The sequence below is a fragment of the Mesoplodon densirostris genome, chromosome 3 (genome assembly GCF_025265405.1).
Source record: "Mesoplodon densirostris isolate mMesDen1 chromosome 3, mMesDen1 primary haplotype, whole genome shotgun sequence".
Taxonomy (NCBI): domain Eukaryota; kingdom Metazoa; phylum Chordata; class Mammalia; order Artiodactyla; family Ziphiidae; genus Mesoplodon; species Mesoplodon densirostris.
Window position 1 is genome coordinate 53,219,845 of NC_082663.1, and position 21,060 is coordinate 53,240,904.

At 36.4% G+C, this 21,060-nt stretch overlaps 1 protein-coding gene across 10 annotated transcripts in view; it reads right to left on the reverse strand.

Annotated features, from left to right (window-relative positions):
- Positions 1-21,060, reverse strand: part of ADAMTS6 (ADAM metallopeptidase with thrombospondin type 1 motif 6) — a 292,238-nt gene that overhangs the window by 71,003 nt on the left and 200,175 nt on the right. For 8 of the 10 annotated variants that reach the window (XR_009531448.1, XM_060092943.1, XM_060092944.1 and 5 more), the window contains 3 exons: positions 19,749-19,894; positions 17,535-17,598; positions 1,268-1,370 (listed from right to left, as the gene is read on the reverse strand). Coding sequence is in view for 9 of the 10 variants with exons in the window: in XM_060092943.1 (XP_059948926.1) it covers positions 1,268-1,370; positions 17,535-17,598; positions 19,749-19,894 (313 nt within the window). In the remaining variant the exon portion in view is untranslated. The remainder of the gene's footprint in view (positions 1-1,267; positions 1,371-17,534; positions 17,599-19,748; positions 19,895-21,060) is intronic. The other 2 variants (XM_060092945.1, XM_060092946.1) reach the window with 2 other exon arrangements.

Below are 21,060 nucleotides of genomic sequence, written 5' to 3' on the forward strand. Positions count from 1 at the left end.
AACTAATTGATGGTAAGGAAAAAAAATGAGAACTGGTTGCCTCTTGGAAGTAGGTAGAGGCAGCTACTAAATGGGAAGAAGTATGAGGACTATGAGAATTTTGGAGGTAATGGTAATGTTCTATAACTCAGTAAGGTTTTACAGGTATATGCATTTGTCAAAACTCAGGGAAAGTACAGTTAAGTTTTGTGTATTTCATTGTATATAATCTTCCCTGAAAAGAAAAAAGAAAATAAATATTGAACTGCGGTTAAACTTATACAAGTTGAAGCACCTAGAGGAAAGTATACTGATGACTACAATTTACTTTGAAATGCACCTGAAAAATAGAATAAATTAATGAATGGATAGAGAGATGACTAGACATGTAATAAAGACAGTATATTAAAAATATTAACGATAGAATCTTGGTGGTGGGCATATAGTTGTCACTGCAAAATTGTTTTAATATTGCTCTATGTTGGAAAGTTTTCAAAGTAAGATGTTCGGGGAATTCCCTGGCAGTCTAGTGGTTAAGACTTGGTGCTTCCACTGCTGGGGCCTGGGTTCAATCCCTGGTTGAGGAACTAAGATCCCAAGAGCCGTGTGGCATGGCCAAGAAAAAAAACAAAAAACTAAGATATTGGAAAAACAATAAATAAAAGTTTTTTTAAGAGTACATTCTATTTTTCTAAGAGAAAATTTTAACAAAATTTAGTTTGTATTTTGGGAGCGTAAGAAAACTTCTTGTGCTTACAGAGCAGTTGGCGTCTGATACTTGCCTAAAATAAAGAGCAAAAAATGTTTCCCTGAAAAAGAACAATAATCATCTATGGAAAGATCCTTGGTCTGTGACCAAGAAAGACACAGATTTTCCTGGCCTCTTTTGAGTTGATTTATGTCGTTATAATTTGTTTTTAGGGTGATAATTCCACATATTCAATAATTGTAAATTATTATAATATAATGTCTATACACCCCAAGGAAGTCTCAAGAACTCAGAAATATTATTTGGATTTACATCATTTCTAGGAACTTTGTACCTTGTTAAATAGAATTGGGTTTTAAAAAATGATTTCTGATCATTTGTACTAACATATTAACTTTATTACAGGGAAACTAAAACACGAGACCTTTATAGTACTAGAAGCACTTTCCTGTGATCTGCAAACACTAATTTTTACTAGTATGTATATGAATGTACAGGCATGTTTGTATGTATTTATATATTCCTTTATATTTGCAAAGCTCTCAAGCATGATGAAAACTCTGCCAGGTTATACATTACCTCCAGTATAGGGTTTCCAGTTATAATACTTTCCACGGAAAGGCATATTGTCAAAGTCTGCACACTGTTTCTCTCGAAAATCCCGGGCCCCCAAAGGACATGGCTAAAATAAAATAAAATCATAAATAGTATGATTGTTGAAAAATACCAAAACCAAGGGACAATGTCCCTAAAATTAAAAGTGCCTGAACTCCATCACATTAGCTCACTCCCTTATTCTCTGGCTATAATTCTGGCATTTGCTTTACTGTTTTACAACCAGTATTATGCCTGAAGTGTCTGAATTGTAATCTTAGCCACAGAAGAAATAACTGAAGTAACTTAAAGTTAAGTGTTAGACAGTTTCCATATAACTTTACACTCAGATGCATCTCATAGTCCACTTTGCAATCAATCCATCAGGTATCTCCTTATAAACAGACATAAAAACTAGATGAAGAAACTAAAACACAAAATCCTTTTCGGTAACAGTATTTGAGGTCCAGTTGCCACAGCTACTCCCAGCTCTTTATTTTAAGAAATCAAGAGGCAGGTTTGTAACATGACATTCAGCACTATTAATTGTGGTTTGGATCCCAACTACTATAGCTGTTTACTGTCTAGCCCTGACAAAAACCATATTTTAAGATGTGGAATGAATTGGGCAAAATGCTAGGCCTCAAGTCTAAACACCTTTAAATTCAAGGAATTCGGACTTATTAAGATTTACATTTAATCTATTAACATCACAGAAAATAAAATACTAAATTTTCAAAACATGTACATGTGTTGGGTGGTGGAGGAGAGAAGGATGTTGAGAGGGTGAAGAGAGGATTATTTGTTTTTAAAAGTTTGGAATGCTTCTTCTGCCTCAGTTTTTTAGAGAAGAAAATCTTGCCAATCTAGTTAGGTCTGGATTCCAAATACCACAGGGCCATCCTAAATTTAATCTTAAAGTTCACAAAGAATTAAAAGTATAACTTCTCATAGTGTTTGAGGAAATATGACCTAATTTGACTTATCTTTTAGAGTTCTGGAGCAGTAGCACTTAAAAAGCAAAGTACTGCTTTTGAAACATGGGTGGGGAAAACATTTCCCTTAAATATGACAGAACAAAATAAGTCATTAGATAAAAGTCTCAATTGTGAATAAATGGCGAGTATGTTACAATCTCAGAGATCATTTTGAGAACATTTTACTACCCTCCCTTAGATCTCTACATTTACTTTATACAGTTTCCTGAGATCAGTACATTGCAAATGGTCCCTTGAAGCATGTGCAAAACTAATAGACCACAAGGTGCAAATATGTGCATGGCCATCATTGCTTCCTATATACTGTGGTTAAAATTTCTACCATATCAAGTCCAAAGCCTCATATTCTGAAAATAGTGACAGCAGGTCTACATTCTGTTATGAGCCTTGCATTTTAAAATATTTTCTGCACATTAAAATATGAGACTGCAATGCTAAACCTAATGGTTCTGCCTGTTGAATTATCCTTCTTATTTGCCTTTTAAAAAATGAAAAATAACTATTTACCATAGGTTACATAGTGCATGACGCTGGAAGGATATGCTTCCAGGGTCTTTTGTTTCATGGTGTGCTAATCTTTGGAATAAAGAAATGCTTCCCTTTACAAGCCCTTTTCAGGGAATCCCAGAAAACGACCAAGGTTGTCAGTGGCTTTGCCATGTAGCAAGACTAGTTTTTAAGCAAATATCATCAATTTAATAAAACACAGGTAATTTGAAATCTAGCCACAAGTTTTCACACAATACTTAAGTATTTGTAAAGCACCAACCACCTAAAACTTCACCCAAGCATGACTTTCAATCTATTTGGAGTAACAAGATAAAAACGGAAAAGCTACAGCCCTATCTCAGGCAATAAGTATATGACAGCACATTATAGATTGTCTACAGGTGCTGTATATAGGTGAAAGATCAATGCGTCATGTGATTAGTTAGGGAAATATTTGTTGAGGAAGAAAATCTTGAGTATATTATAAGAATTATAATAAAGTATCATATATACTTATTCTTTATAATATTACAAAGTATTATAGGAACTGAGCTGGTTAAGAAAGAAAAAGGACTCTATTAAAAATGAAGCCAAGTAAAGCCATGGGGACAGGAAAGAAAAGGTCATATTTTGGGAATAGTTGGACAACAGCTATCCTGGATGAAAGAAAGGAACTGTATAGAAGCATAATAGATAACATTTCATAGATAAGAACCGGTTAAAAAAAAAAAAGTCCTGAATTAATAAACTAAGGCATCTCGAGGGCCACTCACTTAAAACAAAACCAAACAGGGACTTCCCTGGTGCTCCAGTGGTTAAGAATCTACCTTCCAATGAAACGGATGCAGGTTCGATCCCTGGTCGGGGAACCAAGATCCCACATGCTGCAAGGCAACTAAGCCTGTGCACCGCAACTACTGAGACCGAGTGCTGCAACTAGAGAGAAGCCCCACGCGCTGCAACGAAGAGCCCGCCTGCCGCAATGAAAGATCCCACGTGCTGCAACTAAGACCTGACGCAGCCATAAATAAATAATAAATAAAAATAAAAAGTCTCTCTTCAAAAAAAACCAAAAACGAACAAAAATCCTATTCTTGACTATCTTGTAATTATTATCCCAGATAGAAGAGAAGTAAAAGGTCCAAAAGGAGGATATTACTGTTTAATGACAAACTTGGATAACATTTCATAAGATTTCTGATCTATTCTTTTCCTGTGATAACCACTCCCAGGTTCAGCGTAATAAGAATATTAACAATAAGAACACCTACTTACCTTTTTCTAAGCATTTAGTAAGTACCTATCTCATGGCACACTGTTCAGAGGTCTCTAGATCTGTATCTATTTAAGCTCTCTCAACACTCTCATAAGGTTGTTATAATTAATAATCCCATTTTATAACTGAGTAAATTGTGTCCAGGAAGGCTGCTTAGTAATAGTTTCAAGGTGCAAAGACACTTCCTGCATCTGAGTGGGGGCCTCCTCTGGACTCTCTAAATGCTACAATAGGTTTTTAAGTTCTTAAGATGTACGAAAACCTAATAGGAGTAACTTGGGTTCTAGACCTAGCCTTGTCTTTACCAGCTATAAGTTTATCTGCTCCAAACTACTTTTTTTCTTATTTACAAAATGAGAGGGCTGAAAGTAAGAATTTTGGAGTAAGACAGACCTGGATTCAATTCTAACTTATGTATTTAATTCATAGCCCTCAGCAATGTACTTAATTTTCCAAGCCTCATCTATAAACTGGAGATAACATTAGTATTTACTCAGTAGGTGAGGATTCATGTAAACTGTTTAGCTCTGTACCTGCTACTGGTAGCAAACAATAACCATTAGCAGTTGAGTGGTATTTGCTCTAGGCATCCTTAGACTCATTCCTCACCATTCTCTTGCTCTGCTCTTTATTTCGGGGGAACAAATCTGCAGGCTCCATTTCCTAGGCCTCTGTGTAAGCTGACTTCTGGTTGAGTTCAGGCAACGGAAGGCACTAGTCAGATAAGCCAGGGTATTTCTCTCATTTCCTCTCTACCTCAAGCAGCATCTTAGGCAGAAGTAGAATATTTTTGTGGCTCCAGTATCAGACAACAGCCACCCCAACCCCCAGTTGTATGGTTCCAGATTCTGCTGTGTGATTTCAGCCTCTAGGCTTTAATAAAACTGCCTCCTTCCTATGTTTTTCTGGTAGGAGTGGTGGTATCTTTCTGCTGACGCTGATCTATGGGCTTGTCAGCCTCTTCCATTATCCACTTTGCATTAGATCCCCTCTGTTTAAATATCTAGAGTGGTTTATATTATTATGGTTGGATCTTTACAGATAAAATAGTTGATGATGATGATGATGATGATGATGATGATGATGATGAAGAAGGAGAAGAAGAAGGAGAAAAGAAGGAGGAGAAGGAGGAGGAAATAGTAGTAGTGGTAGTGGTACTCGGGAGACTGAATAGAGATATGTTTCCTTGTGTTATATTTTGCAATTTATTGGTTAAGGGCAGAGGTTGGCAAACTTTTTCTGTCAAGGGCCACACAGTAAGTATGTTAGACTTTGTGGGCCTTATAACCTCTGTTACAACTACTCAACTGTGATATCATAGTGTGAAAGAAGCCATAAACATTATGTAAATGACAGTCAGGGCTGTGTTCCACTAAAATCTTATTTACAAAAAGAGGCGATGGGCCAAATTTTACCCAGAAGGTGCAATTTGCCAACCCTTGATTTCGGGTGTTAACATATAGATACATGTCTGGCAGCATTTTGCAGAAGAACCAAGCTCAATTATTAATTTTTGACTCAATACAGAATCAAACACTTTTAAGAATTGATGTCAGAATATAATATAATTCGCACAAAACTCTTAAACTTCCTGTACAGTTACCTCCAAAGTGGTCACACAATCTGTATAATCTACAGAAAGATAGATCAAATACTTTTCAGACAGCTGCAATTATCATTTGGTTCTTTCTTTCAGCCAAAATCTGTCTTCCTTCCCATAACCCAGTGGTCTTGCACCTTTCTTCTGGACCCACACTGAACAAATCTAATCCCTTATTGAAAGGTATCTAGACCTTGATGGCTTTCCTATGGGGACATAATAATTTGTCATTAGTACTCTTAAAACCAGGCACCAAGAACTGGCCTTAAGTGTCTTTTTTATATGCAGCAAATATATATAAAAAGCTTTTATATATAACATAGGATTCTAGGCTCTGGAGAATAAACCAATCAGATTAGGTCCCTGCTTTCCTGGAGCCCACTGTAGCTGGAGATGAGAAAGAAGAAAAATAAAGCAGGGTACTAAGATGGCGGGGTGGGCTGGGCACGGGTGAGGGAGTTGTTTTAAATGGTAGAGCAAGAGAAATTCTCTCTGATAAGGTAGCACTTGAGCAGAGAGTTAAAAGAAACTGAGGAAGTGACTTACATATAAACCTGTGAAAAGAGTGTTCCAGGAAACATTAAATGCCAAAGCCCTGAGGCAGGAGTGTTTAGGATGTCCACAGAAAAACATGGAAGATGGAAGGTGCTGTAAATTGGAAACTGTAGTAGACTTGGGGACTTGATCCCATGCCTTTCTGTTTCTAGCATATATCAGCTAGTGTTCTGTTCTCTTGATTTAAATGTTTCCTTCAGTGAATGCTCTGAATCTGTGTTGATTAGAAATAAGCTCAGTAGGAGTTGTGTATTCCGGCTGCAAAGAATGAAAGATCAAAGAAAAGAGTAATTTCTTAAGGAAAAATTACATAAAATATATTTTTGTTTTGTTTAAGAATAGTGGAGAGTTTAGGGAGTAATGCTTTTTAAGTTACTTAAGTATAATAAATGTTGACACTATGCAGAAACCGCAACAGAAAACAGTAGGCATAAGCAACAAATTTTTTAAGTGAAGCCTGACAGGTTTTCAGCCTCCTAGTATTAACGCTTATCAAGCATCCTCTTCTTCTAAAAAGTAACCAGCAGGGCCCCACATAAACCCAGAAAGCAACACTGCAGGTCTCAGTATCTTTTGATCTTAGTATTTTCAAAGATACAAAAAGTTAGTATTAGTATCTTTTTTCACTACTTTTTTTTTTAGAGAAATATGTGAGTTAGCACATTCTATAGACTATCTTACGCTTCCAGTTATACTGATAGATTAAAAGAATCTCCTTTGACTATGCTTTTTATTGGTAGATAAATCTTAAAAAAAAAATTCCTTGGGGCATAAAAGTTGCTGCAGAAAGAAAGCTTCTGCTGACCAACTGTCTAGGGGCATTTCTGTTACTAGAATTGTAATCTGGATTTTATCCCAAAGAATAGGTGACCTTGGAAAGTCCCGGAATCTCTTTATGCCTTCTTTTTTTCGTTTGCAAAATACACCCCAAATACCCTTACCTTCAAGAGCAATACATCCCAAAATGTTTTCCAAATGAGGAAAATTCTGCAAATACTGTATTATATCTTATGGGTAATAAAGAGTGAGAAGCAAGCCGAGAATGAAACTCTTTCCCCCCTTTCCCTTTCCTCTTTTCTTCCTAAAAAAAGATGCGTAGGCTGGGAAGATACCAGCATTCCTACAGGCTGGGAAGATGCCAGGATTCCTACAGCCTCAGGGAACACAGCAAAATGAGCAAAACTGGCATTTTGTTCTTCTACTCCCTTTCTCTCTCTTTCCCACCTTCTGCTTCTTCTTCCTTTCTTACTTTCATGCCAGATGCACTTGTGCTTCTTCACTATTACACTGGACCAACCTTCTACACTCCCCAAATTTAATGTTCTTTTTCTTCAGGATAGCAACATACTCTTGGTCAATTATACCCTGTTAGTTGAAGGAGCATAAGTGGAGGCTGGATTTCAACCTTTGCTTTGCTTAGCAAGTCATGCACTTGACATGAGACTGTGAAGAAGGGACATATTTCTGCTTGTTCACCCAGACAGGAGTGATATACATAAAGATGCCGCATGGGCTAACAAAAGCCTTGCTTCCACACCCTCTTTTACAAGTTGCATACAAAACTCCTGATTTCCTAATTATAAGGTACTGTCTAATCAGTTTATTAAAGTAATTCACAAGGGCATATCCAAGGTTAAATTTAGTGTTCAATGCATGTAGTGAATCATTTCAACCCAGTTTTGAGGCAAACTTCTTATATTTTCTCCCCCAAATAGTTTCTGCTTCTGGGGGAGTAATTTCACTGTACCTTTACTTCTGAAGAAAAAGAAAACAAAAGCCTGATAAACGTACATTGTCTAGACAAACTTAAATCTAGCTGTCATGTTTGATACCATAATCTTGTATGCAAGTTTTCAAAATTAAAACTATTTCTATATGCCTTGTATGGCCTAAATTTAATTTAAATGTCATCTATCCATAGCATGACCCTTTCCCCTAAGCCTGTAAAGATGTTAAGAAACAAACTTTTACTTCGTGATTTTTTAAATGTCGCTTTAAAGAACAAAATAAACAAGAAAGCTCTATTCTGTGCTTAAAAGCTAATCTTTATTTCTCACAACAAGATGCACTCTATAAAATTCATACTAACCTAAAGATTAATGACACTGCTCCTGCTATTTTTTGCCATTTTATATATATGTGTATCTATACATATATCTATACATATATACATACACACACACATATATATACATATATATGAAAGTATACTTTTATAAGTATATTGAAGTATATGGAATAATGTGGTTGATAAATATATGTTTTCTAATTATAACTTGGGACACAGTTATAACACTGTTAGTTAATGGATCAACTCTGTACCTTGGCATCACTTACCCCACACCTTTCCCTGGGGGCAAGGTCTGTGGTTTCATAATTGTCCTCAGCTATCTGGTTCTGCTGCAGGGTAAGGTTAGACTGGAAGTAAGACAATGTCAAAGGTGACCAAACTCTTTCAGAGCTTGCTTTGCCACAACCACCTCCCAAAGGCTCCATCTGTTATAAGAGTGCTAGAGAAGCACTCAGAAATTCTATGCCTTACTGAATCCCTTCCAAGACACTAGCCTGTTGCTGAGCTTTAGTTCCTCGTTTTAAAATATTAAGAAACAAAACAAAACCCTGTCCTTCCCTTTATAAAAGTGATTTGAAGACTTGATGAGGTTATATAAAAAGTACTTTGTAATCTATAAAACATAAATGTATACAGTAATAGCTACACTGTAGTAAATACAGATTAAGTACCAGGAATAGCACTAGATGTTTTAAAGTGTTACTTCTTTTAATTCTCAAACAACCCTGCAAGTTTGATATAATTATACTCTTTATATAGGAGTTCTCTGAAGTTTAGTGAAGTTAGATTAGGTATCTTGTCAAGGTAAAATAGAAACAATCCTGTTATAGTCAGGATTAAATTTAAGTCAGCTTGAATCCAAAGTCCATACCTTTTTCACTACAGTACTACTTCTGAATATACGCTATACTTTTCCTGTGTACCACAACCAAGGCAATGACACCATTTAATGACCTTACGCAATGAAGAAAAAGCTGCAGAACAGCATGTGCCTCTAGCAAAGCTGACTGAAAAAATGTCCCTGTACTACACAACCTATGCTTAAATTTTAGAACAGACCACAGATGACCTGGAAAATCCTTTGTCTCCATAATTTTTTATAGCTTTGATGCATAAAATAAAGGAGGAAATGAGATGTTTAAGATGCAAGAATAATATGACTTCCCCCCAGCCAAGGTGGAGCTTAGGCTTTTCACCAGAAGTTCTATCCTAGTCACATTATCAAGCAGACATGCAAATCACAAATAAAATGGAATAGGAAAAACACAAGGATTTTCTGGAAAATAGCTAAGCAACACCAGAACATTCTTTTTAGAAATGTAGAAGAGTCCTTTGCACAGTAGCTAATATTTCTTCTTTAGGCTTTGATATAAAATTTGGTTTATAACCTCAATACAGCAATATCTTTACTCTTGACAAATATCAAGTTTTCAAGTATTTTTAACACTGACCTATAAATTTTGCTACTTAAAATACTTATACTATGTACACCAACTTTTACCCTCTGAGAACATTTTGCATGATAGTTTCAGTCACTGCAGTGAAAAATTGCTCAGGAAAGCAGAAATGCCTGCTTAATAGTCAATATTCTTTTGTGTCAATAAAAAGGAGATCCCATATACATAATAAAGTATTTTTTTAGCAGCTCTTGAGCAAACACTTTTTAGAAGATTGAGCACAGATCTGGGGTCTTTATTTCTCATAATGGCTCTACCTGATAATCATGCTAGTTCCTACATTTGCTCATTTATAAAAACTGTCAGGACCTTAACAATCATTTATCTTTAAGTCCAAAGAGGACTTGAACCCTCAGCATCATGACTTCCAAAAATCTCTGCTCTCCAAACCCAAGTTCCCTAAGACCATATCTATTAGATTAGTTTATGATCCCAAATATTCTATTGAAGTTCTTGGTTTAATAGTGAGAGCAAACTTCATCCAAATATCCTATGTCTTTAGTAGATGCTCCTGGTTTCTCAGTAGCTTCAAGGCAAAAAGCACATTCATTTGTTCCTGCCACAGCTATTGTCTTTACCTGGTATTCTGTCCTAGAGACCATGATGTGAAGGTCAAAGAATGAATCTTTTTCTAGATGCTTTTGAAGGCTCCTGAGGGTGACCAATGGTGATGTAGGGAACAAACTGCACATCCAATACATCCTGATGCAGATAACCAGCCTCAGAGTCTATTGTGTGAATACCTTTGGCCTCTAGGCTGGTTATGTTGTTGTTGAGAGTGGTCAGGCCAATTTTACAGCTGGCTATCCTTTTTTGTTTTATTTTACAATCTTAAAGATTCTTTATAAGATGCCTCTTCTATTTCTGTGGATCGCTTTCTTTGAAATTGGGGTAAGTAGGACAGGACTTAATGGGAACACTGTTGTCTTTCCACTGGAGAGCTCTTCTCTTCTTACCATTCCTGTACCCTTCAAATGTCTGTGGTAGGAATTACACTGGCATTAGGGAGAAAGTGTGGCTATCTTGTTTTTGTGCTTGCCACTTTTTAAGACTGGCCTGCATTGGTTCTAGGTCCAATTTCTCCTCAAACCTAAGCAAAGAGAATACTGTCAGCCTTGTATGTTTCAATCTGATTCACTAGTGTAGGGATCCACATAGGAGAAGTATCAGAGCTTCAAAATAATGAAGTGTTCCTTTGTGGATGTATCGCCTTTTGTCATAGCTATCAGACATTATGAATCTTAGAACTGATAGTGTTTGCTTCTTTACTCAGGTTACTAGGAAACTCAGAGCAAAATCTACGGCCCACTTTTAGTGAGTGAAAGGACCTTGCGGTACATATTTAAGGTACTGATCCCAGCCTTATATTATTTTTCCTTTTCTTCTGATTTTCTAATTTATTCTATTCTTCTGTTGTGATTTTAATGAAGCTAATTCAATTCTAATAAGAGAATTATAAATAATACTTATAATTATTATTATATGTAAAAACGTAAGAACTAAGCTGTAATCTATAGTACCAGCTGGGCAATCACAGAAAAGATAGGGTCAAAACTGCTATACTATATGGCAAACTGATAGGCTGTTTGGAACGGGTCACAAGATCTTAAAAGAAATGCAAGTAGGATGTATGAAATATATGTTAATCAGACTTATATATCCTAGATTTCCTATTTTCTATTATAACATGCTTAAGTTAGAGAGTAGAGAGCAAGCCTCAAAGATTCATGACATTAGATAAGGAACCCTGGTGCTCTTACTGTTTGATTGCCTAACATAATCTCATTCTGGACACTGATTTGAAAATTCTTCCAGGATCATTTGAATTTAACCCTTGTTTTATCCCTATTTAAGTCTCCAGAAAAGCTCTTGGATCACAAATGACAAAGTAACAATGCCTATGAATTGTTTTCTAGGTCTTGACTGTCAAACTGATTCTAACTAATTGGAAAGTTTTCTCTCACATCATATTTACAGGGTCACTCAATATGATGCGTAAAGTATTAAATTAAATAAAGCATGCACTAAGGCAGGAGGCTGATCTGATAAAAGACAAGTATACTCTCTTGAGTCCCTTAAATTAGGGTAGTTCACACAGACACCCAGGCATTATAGAAAAAAAAAGAACATTCAAAACATTATACATTATAGAGACAAGAGGCCAATGTACAAAGAACAGGCGGAAACACACACAGAAATGACAGAGCATGTGGCCAAAGTGAACAAAAAGAAGAGTGTGAGGTGAATGGTCATCATGTACAGCACAATTTTCATCAGCTGTTCAGCTGTATAAAGGCAAAACGTAGTTTGACTTCAGCTGCTGTATTTCTTAGTGGCACAAAATAACTCAGTCACTTATGAGCTAATTTGTGCTGCAGAAACAAGGCTTTAACAAAACAGATTATAACAGAACTTTAAGCATAGTTTTTCTACATTTATATTGAACAAATGGAAATTAAAAATATCTTACCAAGTCAACTCACCACTGAGGAGAACTCTCAGTATGGAAAGAAAATATGGTTAAAATAATAGGTCTGGGGCTTCCCTGGTGGCGCAGTGGTTGAGAGTCCGCCTGCCGATGCGGGGGACACGGGTTCGTGCCCCAGTCTGGGAGGATCCCGCATGCCGCGGAGCGGCTGGGCCCGTGAGCCATGGCCGCTGAGCCTGCGCGTCCGGAGCCTGTGCTCCGCAACGGGAGAGGCCACAGCAGTGAGAGGCCCGCGTACAGCAAAAAAATAATAATAATAATAATAATAAGTCTGGTATGTAGTAAGTGCTCAATAAATGTTAGCAGCAGCTACTACCATCACTACTACTACTACTGGTACTACTACTAGTACTAGTCCTACTACTACCGTTACTATTTTTGTTGCTGCTACTTCTACTCGTAAAGATGGAAACTAAAAGAGCTCTGATGCAGACACCTGTGGCATACTCAATATCTATCACTCCCTACTTTCTTGTTAACAGAATTCTGATTTTTGCTCAGGAATCTACCTCTCAGAGAAAATGACTCTAACCCCATTTTAGGGGCACATCTAGATTAGTCAAAACCAATTGTGGTTATACCATTCCTTTTGCCCATGACTGGGTTAAGGGTGGGCATTCGGCCTCCTGGCTAATAAAACATGAAGGAAGTCTGCTGAGGTAGCAGGGGAGAAGCTTCGGAAAAAACTTTTCATATAGTTAAGAAAGACACACTGGAGCACTTAATCTCTTCTCTGAATATTGTCAGGGTAAGAGTACCTTAGTTTCTCTGATGTTTCCTTTTTGATGCTTTTGAGTTCGCCTTCAAAAAATATGACCTTACGGCATTTCCCTTACTATCTGGTCAGCTCTTTGCTGATTTTAAAATGTTAGAAAAAAAATCTTATTCAGCAATCTAAAAAATTTTTCTGTCAGAATAATCTGTCATTACCAAAAACAGAAATTTCATGTTTGTTTCTAAAATGAGCTAAGATTGATTTGACTTGTTTTGAGAATTTTATACATAATATTTACAGTCTTCTTTTTATACTGTTAAATTTTTAAAAATTGAAGTATAGGTGATTTACAATGTTTCAGGTGTACAGCAAAGTGATTCAGTTATATATATATATATTATATATATTCTTTTTCAGATTCTTTTTCACTATTGGCTATTACAAGACATTGAATATAGTCCCCTGTACTTCAAAACAGAAACAGACCCAAAGACATAGAAAACAAACTTATGGTTAGCAAAAGGGGAAGGCGGAGGGATAAATTAGGGATTTGGGATTAACAGATACAATCTTCTTCATAACAGTTATTTTTCTACTGCATAGCTAGACTAGCTTTGTGCTGCCCAATACGGTTGTCACTAGCTGCATGTGGCTATTCAAATTTAAATTAGTTAAACTTAAAAATTCGGTCTTCTGTTGCGCTAGACGCATTTCAAGTACTCAAAAGCTAACTTGACTACTTACTGGCTACCAGGCTGGACAGTGCACAGATAGAATATTTCCATCATTGAGGAACGTTCTCTTGGACAGTGCTGGGCTAGATTACGTGTTTTGAAAGTTTAAATTTTCATGTATTAGATTACATTTTAAAAGGCTCCAGTTTACACAACTTATGTTCAGACAGCTTTATTAACTTGGATAGCGTGAAAATAAATTTTGGTGTGGTAACTGAATTGTCTCAAATTCTGAACTAGTAGAGACAAGATTAATGAAGAAAACATAATTATTTGTATATTCATGATACATATATGTTAAATATATCTCCTTAACGTTTGCAAAAAGCTGAAACAGAAGACAAAGATAGTAATAGAAATGTCAACCTACCAATAACAAACTCCACAATCTGAGCATCTAAAACATAGTTCATGGGTAAAATGCAACAAGCCTGGCATGTGTGTCTGGCATGTTTTTTTCCTTTTTCTGTTACCTATCATACATTATTCATATTGTATAGCACCTGTGTTATTAGACCCAAAATGTGTGCCCACCCCTACAACTACATAACAGAAATAGATGGGAATTGAGAGGTGGGTTTGCCTTTCTCACTCCTACCTAACACAGTCTAATATGCAGTAGGTACTCCATTCTTCTTCCCTTGCATAAAACCTCTATTTTCCGAGATTTATGTTATTCATCCAAATCACTATTTGGTTTCATCACTGCTTTCTCCTAACCTTATGATGGTCATTTCCTCTCATTTTTTAAAGAGCTTGATACCCGCTTCACAGTCTCACTATACACTCCGAGTCCTAATAACATCCTGAGTGAGTCCAACATCCACACGGAAGACTCCCCAAACTCCCTAGCCTTAACATTCCTAGAACTCCTTCACCTCCACTCGAGGTTAGGCATGCACTCCCATGGCCACACTCCAGATTTGTTCTCACTGAGAACAGTCTCACTTCTCATATCTTAAATTCAAATACATTCCACTCTCTGATCCCCTCACCTGCTATCTCTCCCACACTGTTTTTCCTACAACACTGGTTCTTTAATTTTTATGGATTTTTCAAAGTTACATCCTTAATTTTCTCCCCGGTAGCCTTCTTTAGACTCCACTGGCATTCCCTAGTATAGAGTGCATGGCTCAGCATGTCATTCTCAACAGTATCCTTAAAATCTTCTTGATTTGTTTACTGTTCTGTTGTAATCTCACCTTTCCCTAACCCATTTTTACCTAAAGCATAAATCTGAGGCTAAATCTTTTAACCTACCCACCTGGCACTTAATTTTCTTTGTGCCTAGAATGCTTTCATTGTCACTTCCTTCTTTTCTGGTCAGCTACAATTTGCCCTTTCAGATCTTTAGCTTCCCATGGGAAGAAATCCTTAAATCCCTAATTAGGCTATGTGACAATTCCACATGCTTTTATAGCATTCCATACTTATTCTATCATATCATATCATATCATATCATATCATATCATATCATATCATATCACTTATCACCCTGCATTGTGATTTTCTTTGACTTCCCAAGAAATTATAAATTCCTTGAGGGCAGAGCCTCTCTCACACTATCACAGTCTGATAAAGAGTAAGCACTCAATTATTTGTTGAGTGAATGAATAAATAATGCTGGAAACAATATAATCATTGTAATTGAAGCTACATGTAATGAATTCAAGATGTAAATTTAATAGAATTAAATACGATAAATAAGCTATAGAGTGTGTTAGAGGTAGTATGAGGGGAAATAGAGCAGGGTAAGGAAGATTAGGAATCCCAGGGTTGTAGGGAGTAGGGAGAGTTGCAACTTTAAATACAGTATTCAAGCCAGGCCTCACTGAGAAGATGACAGCTGAGTAAAGGTGAGGTAAGGGAGTTAGCGATGTAGATATTTGGGTTGGAAGAGTATACAAGGCAAAGGGAACAGCCAATGCAAAAGCCCTAAGGTGGAAGCATGCAGGTTTCTGGCACGTACAAGGAGGGAAGCCCGTGTGGCTGAAGCAGTGAATAAGGAGGAATATAATAAAAGATGAGTTCAGAGAAGTAATAGAAGGCCAGATTGTGAAGGCCTTGCAGGCCTTTGTAAGAACTTTGGATTTAAGTAAAACAGGGAGCCATCGAAAGGTCTTGGGTAAAGGATATACTGAAACTGAATCACTCTGCCTCTTATACTGAGAGCTGTAGGGAGCAAAAGTAGTATCTGGAAACCCACGGAAAAAGCCACTTAGAGTAATCCAGTGAAAGAGTGGTAGGCAGCAGTAGAGGCAGTGAGAAGAAGTCAGATCTATGATATATTTTGAAGGCAAAGCCAATGAGATTTTCTGAGGGACTGGATATAGTCTGTGCGACAGAGAAAGGAATCAAGAATGACTCAAGGGTTTTTGGCTTGAGCCAGATGAAGTTGACATCTGACATGGGAAAAACTGCTGGAAGAACATGTTTGTGGAAATGTTTTGGAGACAGCATTTGGACATGTTAAATAGTACATGTCTATTAAAAGTCTAATAAATGGTAAGATATGAGTCTGAAATCCATGGAAGAAGTCTGGGGTGAAAATATAAATTTGGGGTCAAATAACATATGAATGGTATCATAAGCAATGAAGCTGGATGAGATCACCAAAGAAATTAGTATTGGTATGGCAGAGAAAAAGACCAAGGGGGTAAGTCCTGGGTACTCTAACATTAAGAAGTCAGAGAAAAGAATAGGAACAGCAAAGGAGAATGAGAAAGAATAAGTAGCAATATAGAAGGACAACCAAAAAGCTATAGTGTCATGGAAGCCTGGTAAAGATCAAGTAAAATAAGCACTCAGAACTGATTACTGGGTTTAGCAACATGGAAGAAACCTTTGACTTGACAGAAACATTTTCACTAGAATGTTGGAGGCAAAAACTTTATATGAGCAATTTTAGGGAAAAATGAGAAGAGGAATTAGATATGGTAAGTATTTTTGTTTTTGTCTTTTCACGGTAGGAGAAATAACAGCATGTTTGTATGGTTATGGAAAAACCCAGAAGAGAAGATGTTGAAAAAATCATCCACATGTTTATGAATAAACAAGGATTAGGATAGGCATAGGGTTGGAGAGTGTAAGAGTGAGGAATAGTGTGGGAGTGTGGGTAATAGTCTGATGATATGAAATTAAAAGCTGTGTTTTTTAGATAGGAGGAAGGAAAAATTATCTGGGAGGAGTAATAAGATATAAAGAAGATAGTCAATTCACTTCTAGGCCCAGTCTTTCAAGAGCTAAGGGAGAAAATACATGTCCTTAACTTTAGAGGCCTGCAGAGGAAGCAGTATTTTCAGAGGAGAGCCAGTTTCCATTAGAACAAGAAGGTGAAGGGAAGAAAAATTCAGAGATGTCAGGATGTAAGGGATTTTGCTGATGATGGACCACGAGTTTCTGAGGGCATAGAAGAGTTTCAGTGGTTGGGCATGGATGGGAAAAAGAAGGGATATGCAGAGATTTATGGAATTGGATGGCAAGAGATGAGGAGTGACATGGAAGTCTGGGACTTCTTGCAGTGGCAAACATAAAATGGAATAAAGACCATAATAAGATTAATCTTTGTTTCTTGAACTCAAGAAAGATAATGGTGGCAAAGCTGTGAGTGTTGGGGGGCCAGGGAAGTTCAGGGGGTGTCTCTCTCTCTTGATTCCTACTGGGGGAGAGTGTATTTGCTTCTAGTGCTGCAGCTTTCTCTTGACTCTTAAAGGAATTGATGGACCTGAGGCTGGTTCCATTCAGTTTAAAAAATTCATGTGACCCTCACGCACATGAATTTCTGATCAAATAGCTCACAATTTAAAAAATTTCCCTGCTCTAGGGGAAATGTAAGCTAATTTTTCATAGCAGAGTTTGGTTTTACTTACATCTGTATTGCAGGAGCGATACCGTTTCCTTTCCCCAAGGCAATATTTTCCACCTCCTGAAGGTCTGCAAACACATTTTGTTTAACATGTGAATATAATATATCTAAACACATAAACAGTATATATATTGCTTGATGAAAACATATTAACATTTACTTTAAGAAAATAAAAAATTTGACATTTTATTAGTTATTAAAATAATAATCATGCTGGTGATAGTTAGCAATAATGATTATGGTTGTTGAACAAAAAATTAAGGCAATCTACTATGAGTAACTTTATAAGGCTCTTAATTATGATGATATACATTCTTAAAAAAATGCAATTAAATCAATGTATTTTCTAATTATCATAGTAAACAGGTATTCAGCTCAACACAATGAGTTTAAAAATCATTTATAATGAAAAGCCATTTGAATCATATTCAACAAAACACATAATCTGATACTGTATGTTCACCAAGTAGAAAATGGAAAGTTTGTGTTTTTTTCCAGACTGGAAATAAGGAAAGGACACAAAATAACTCCCTGGAAATAGCTTCAGTTCAAAGTTTTTAATTCAGAAATAAATTTCTATCTCAATTCAAATATTACATGAAGTTTTAAAAACTTCAGTTTCAAAAAATTAAATCTAAATCTAAGATAGGCTTACATTATATAGATACTTTATATTACATTCAAATTAGGATGTTAAATATGTGTTATACAAAAATTAATTTTTGGAGTATTTAACATTAGAGAAATTCATATGCTATTATTTGGACATGCAATTTTTGAATGGAAAAAAACTAACTTGTTCTTTTAAAAGAGGTCCAAGTCATTCTCTTAAGTATTTGGGTATATTATTTATTATCATAGGGTTTTATACTTTTGATTATTAAATTACAGTAGCCTGCAGTTGAACTTAGGTTAACTATTCTGCACTTGTTTTAAAAAGATCAAGTCTCAATTATAATTTTGGCCCACTGGTATCAATGAGATAATTAAAGTTACACTTTGAATATATTTTGAATGCTAGTGAATGCTGACTTTAAGCAAGGGAAAGAAATGGACCAGCTTGAACCAGCTGGGAGAAATGGGTTGGTCAGACAAAAACAAGGTAGTGGGGACGGTGGTGGAAATGCTGTTTTATGAGTGGGTGACAGTGAGCTCTGTTTAGCAGGATGGTAATAATAGAAAGTGGGAGAATGAAAACACAGAACTAATACAAAGGGAAACAATTTCAAGCTAAAAAGAAGAAAAGAGAAGAAAAGAGACATTTAGAGAGAGGAACCAAAGACAGGTATCCTGAGTTAAAATGAGAAAAAATAAAAAATAAAAATAGACCATCTTCTACCCCAGCAGGGGGAAAAAAGCAGAAGTGATATTATAACACCATTCTGCACCAAATAATTGTCAGGAAAGAAGGTCCTCAACCTGAGCTCTAGAAAGAAATGGGAGCACTTGACATGAAGCAGCTAAGGAGCAGTTTAGTCTCCAGGAGGACACGCAAGACCTACTAAAGGAATCATCCACCTGCAATGGGCACTGGTGGAAGGGAGAAGCAATACAGCTAGCAAGAAATACTGACGGGGCTGGCTTTATGCCAGGGGGACTCCGGCTGGAGAAAAAGAGTGGTGGGAGAGGAGCAGTCTGACCTACATAAAACAATCGTGAGGAGAAAAGTGGATGCAGCTCCGGAAGGTGATTAATGGGGGCATGTGAATGGAAACTATTTTAACACATGGGCAGTATTCTTTTCATTGTGATTTGTGATGCGAATCAAGGCATTTCAACCCTCAAAGTGCTCTCATTGGTCCTTTTAATACTAATGTAGCAGTAATAATTTTATGTGACATGTGAAAAGACCTTATGTTTCCTGGGAATAATGGTAATGTAGCTAAGACAAGACCTGGATTCATCCATAATTCAGTAGTTTTGGGAGGAGGAAATCTATCTGATTATTACTAGATTAAAAGTCTGGCTATATCTGGGATAGATACACAATGCTTTTTTTTTTCTTTTTCTTTTATTTTTAGTTACATAGTAAGGTGAAAAGAAGAAAAAGAAAGTCTGTCTAACAAGGCTCCTCCACTTTCCTGTGCCTATTGCTTGTTCTGAAGACAAGCACTTGGCTCACTAGTGAAACGTTTTTACAGATAACATGTGAAACCACAGCTTTGAATCATTTCCAACTGTGTCTTTTTGTTGGCTCCGGCTTACTTTAGCTACTTACGCTGGACTGTCACAGTGTCTTAGGGATGAGGAGACGCCTCCCCCGCAGGTCCTGCTGCACTCTCCCCATAGTGACCAGGGACCCCAGCCCCCATCTATGCTCTGGGGCCAAGTGCCAAAAGGAACACAATCTCCCTGATAACACCACTGCAAGATTTCACAGAAAACACAGAATTAGCTTTTAGGCAGATAGAGCTATCAGGATAGAAATAAATACATAAGGGTCAGGCATTAGCATTCTCCCAACAGATAACAGACTAAGAGTTCTTTAACTGTGTTTAGACATTGGTAAAGGTGCATGTGATTTGCAAATTATCTTTAGCTAGGCAATGATTTATAAATTTCTAACAAGTACCAGGAGTCTAAAAAACTTGACTTTACTTCTTTTTTCCTTATTTCTTCTCCTCCAGACTTTTAGTGTTTCTCATTATAGAGACCTCAAAAGTCTTTTTTAGATAGTTTAGTATTAAAACATTTTTTTCTTTATATTCCACTATTATTAGACTCATGGAATGATAACGCAATATGGAAAGTTCCCCAGTAAGGAATTTTTATGATGGTAATTGCTTTTTCTTTAAAAAAAAAAAAAAAAAGGCCGGTTGAGGCTACAATAGTAAAAGAATGTGTTGTGGCATTTCATCTACATGACTGCTGCAGACATAATAAAAGTAATGCCAAGACACTAGGGACAGGGTACAAAAAAACCCTTATACACAGTGACTAGCCATGTGTAGTCCCTGCATGAACATGTGTACTGGAATTCTTCTCAGCTTTACTCTCTGCAATAAACCACACATACTGCACATAAGTAGAAAGCCAGGAATAATTTATCGAGATGCAGACATCACATAATCAGCTCATAACTCTAACATGATAAATCTTATTTGCAGAATTGGTAAAAATGATTTTTTTAAACCAAGCATTAGGCTAGGCTTTTATTGGTGCATTTTTCTGAGTTATCAAAATTTGATGAACCATACTGATGCTATGAAAGTCATTTGTTTATATGAATAACAATAGGGAACATTATTAGATTTGAGTAACTGTCAGCAATGTTAGATTGTTAAATAAAAATTCAACCATTATATTAAAATGTAAAGGGATTATGACATGTGATGCTTTGAAAGTAATCAGTTTATTATATTAATTCTGTATATCCAGAATTCTTTCACTTTCACCATTTGTACTACTACCGCTCTAGACCAAAGTAGCAAATAGATCAGCTTGTTACCTGGTCCCCCTGCCTCACTTTCTTCTACCTATAATCAATCTATTCTCCAGTGAGCTATCAGAGAGCTCTTTTAAAAACATAT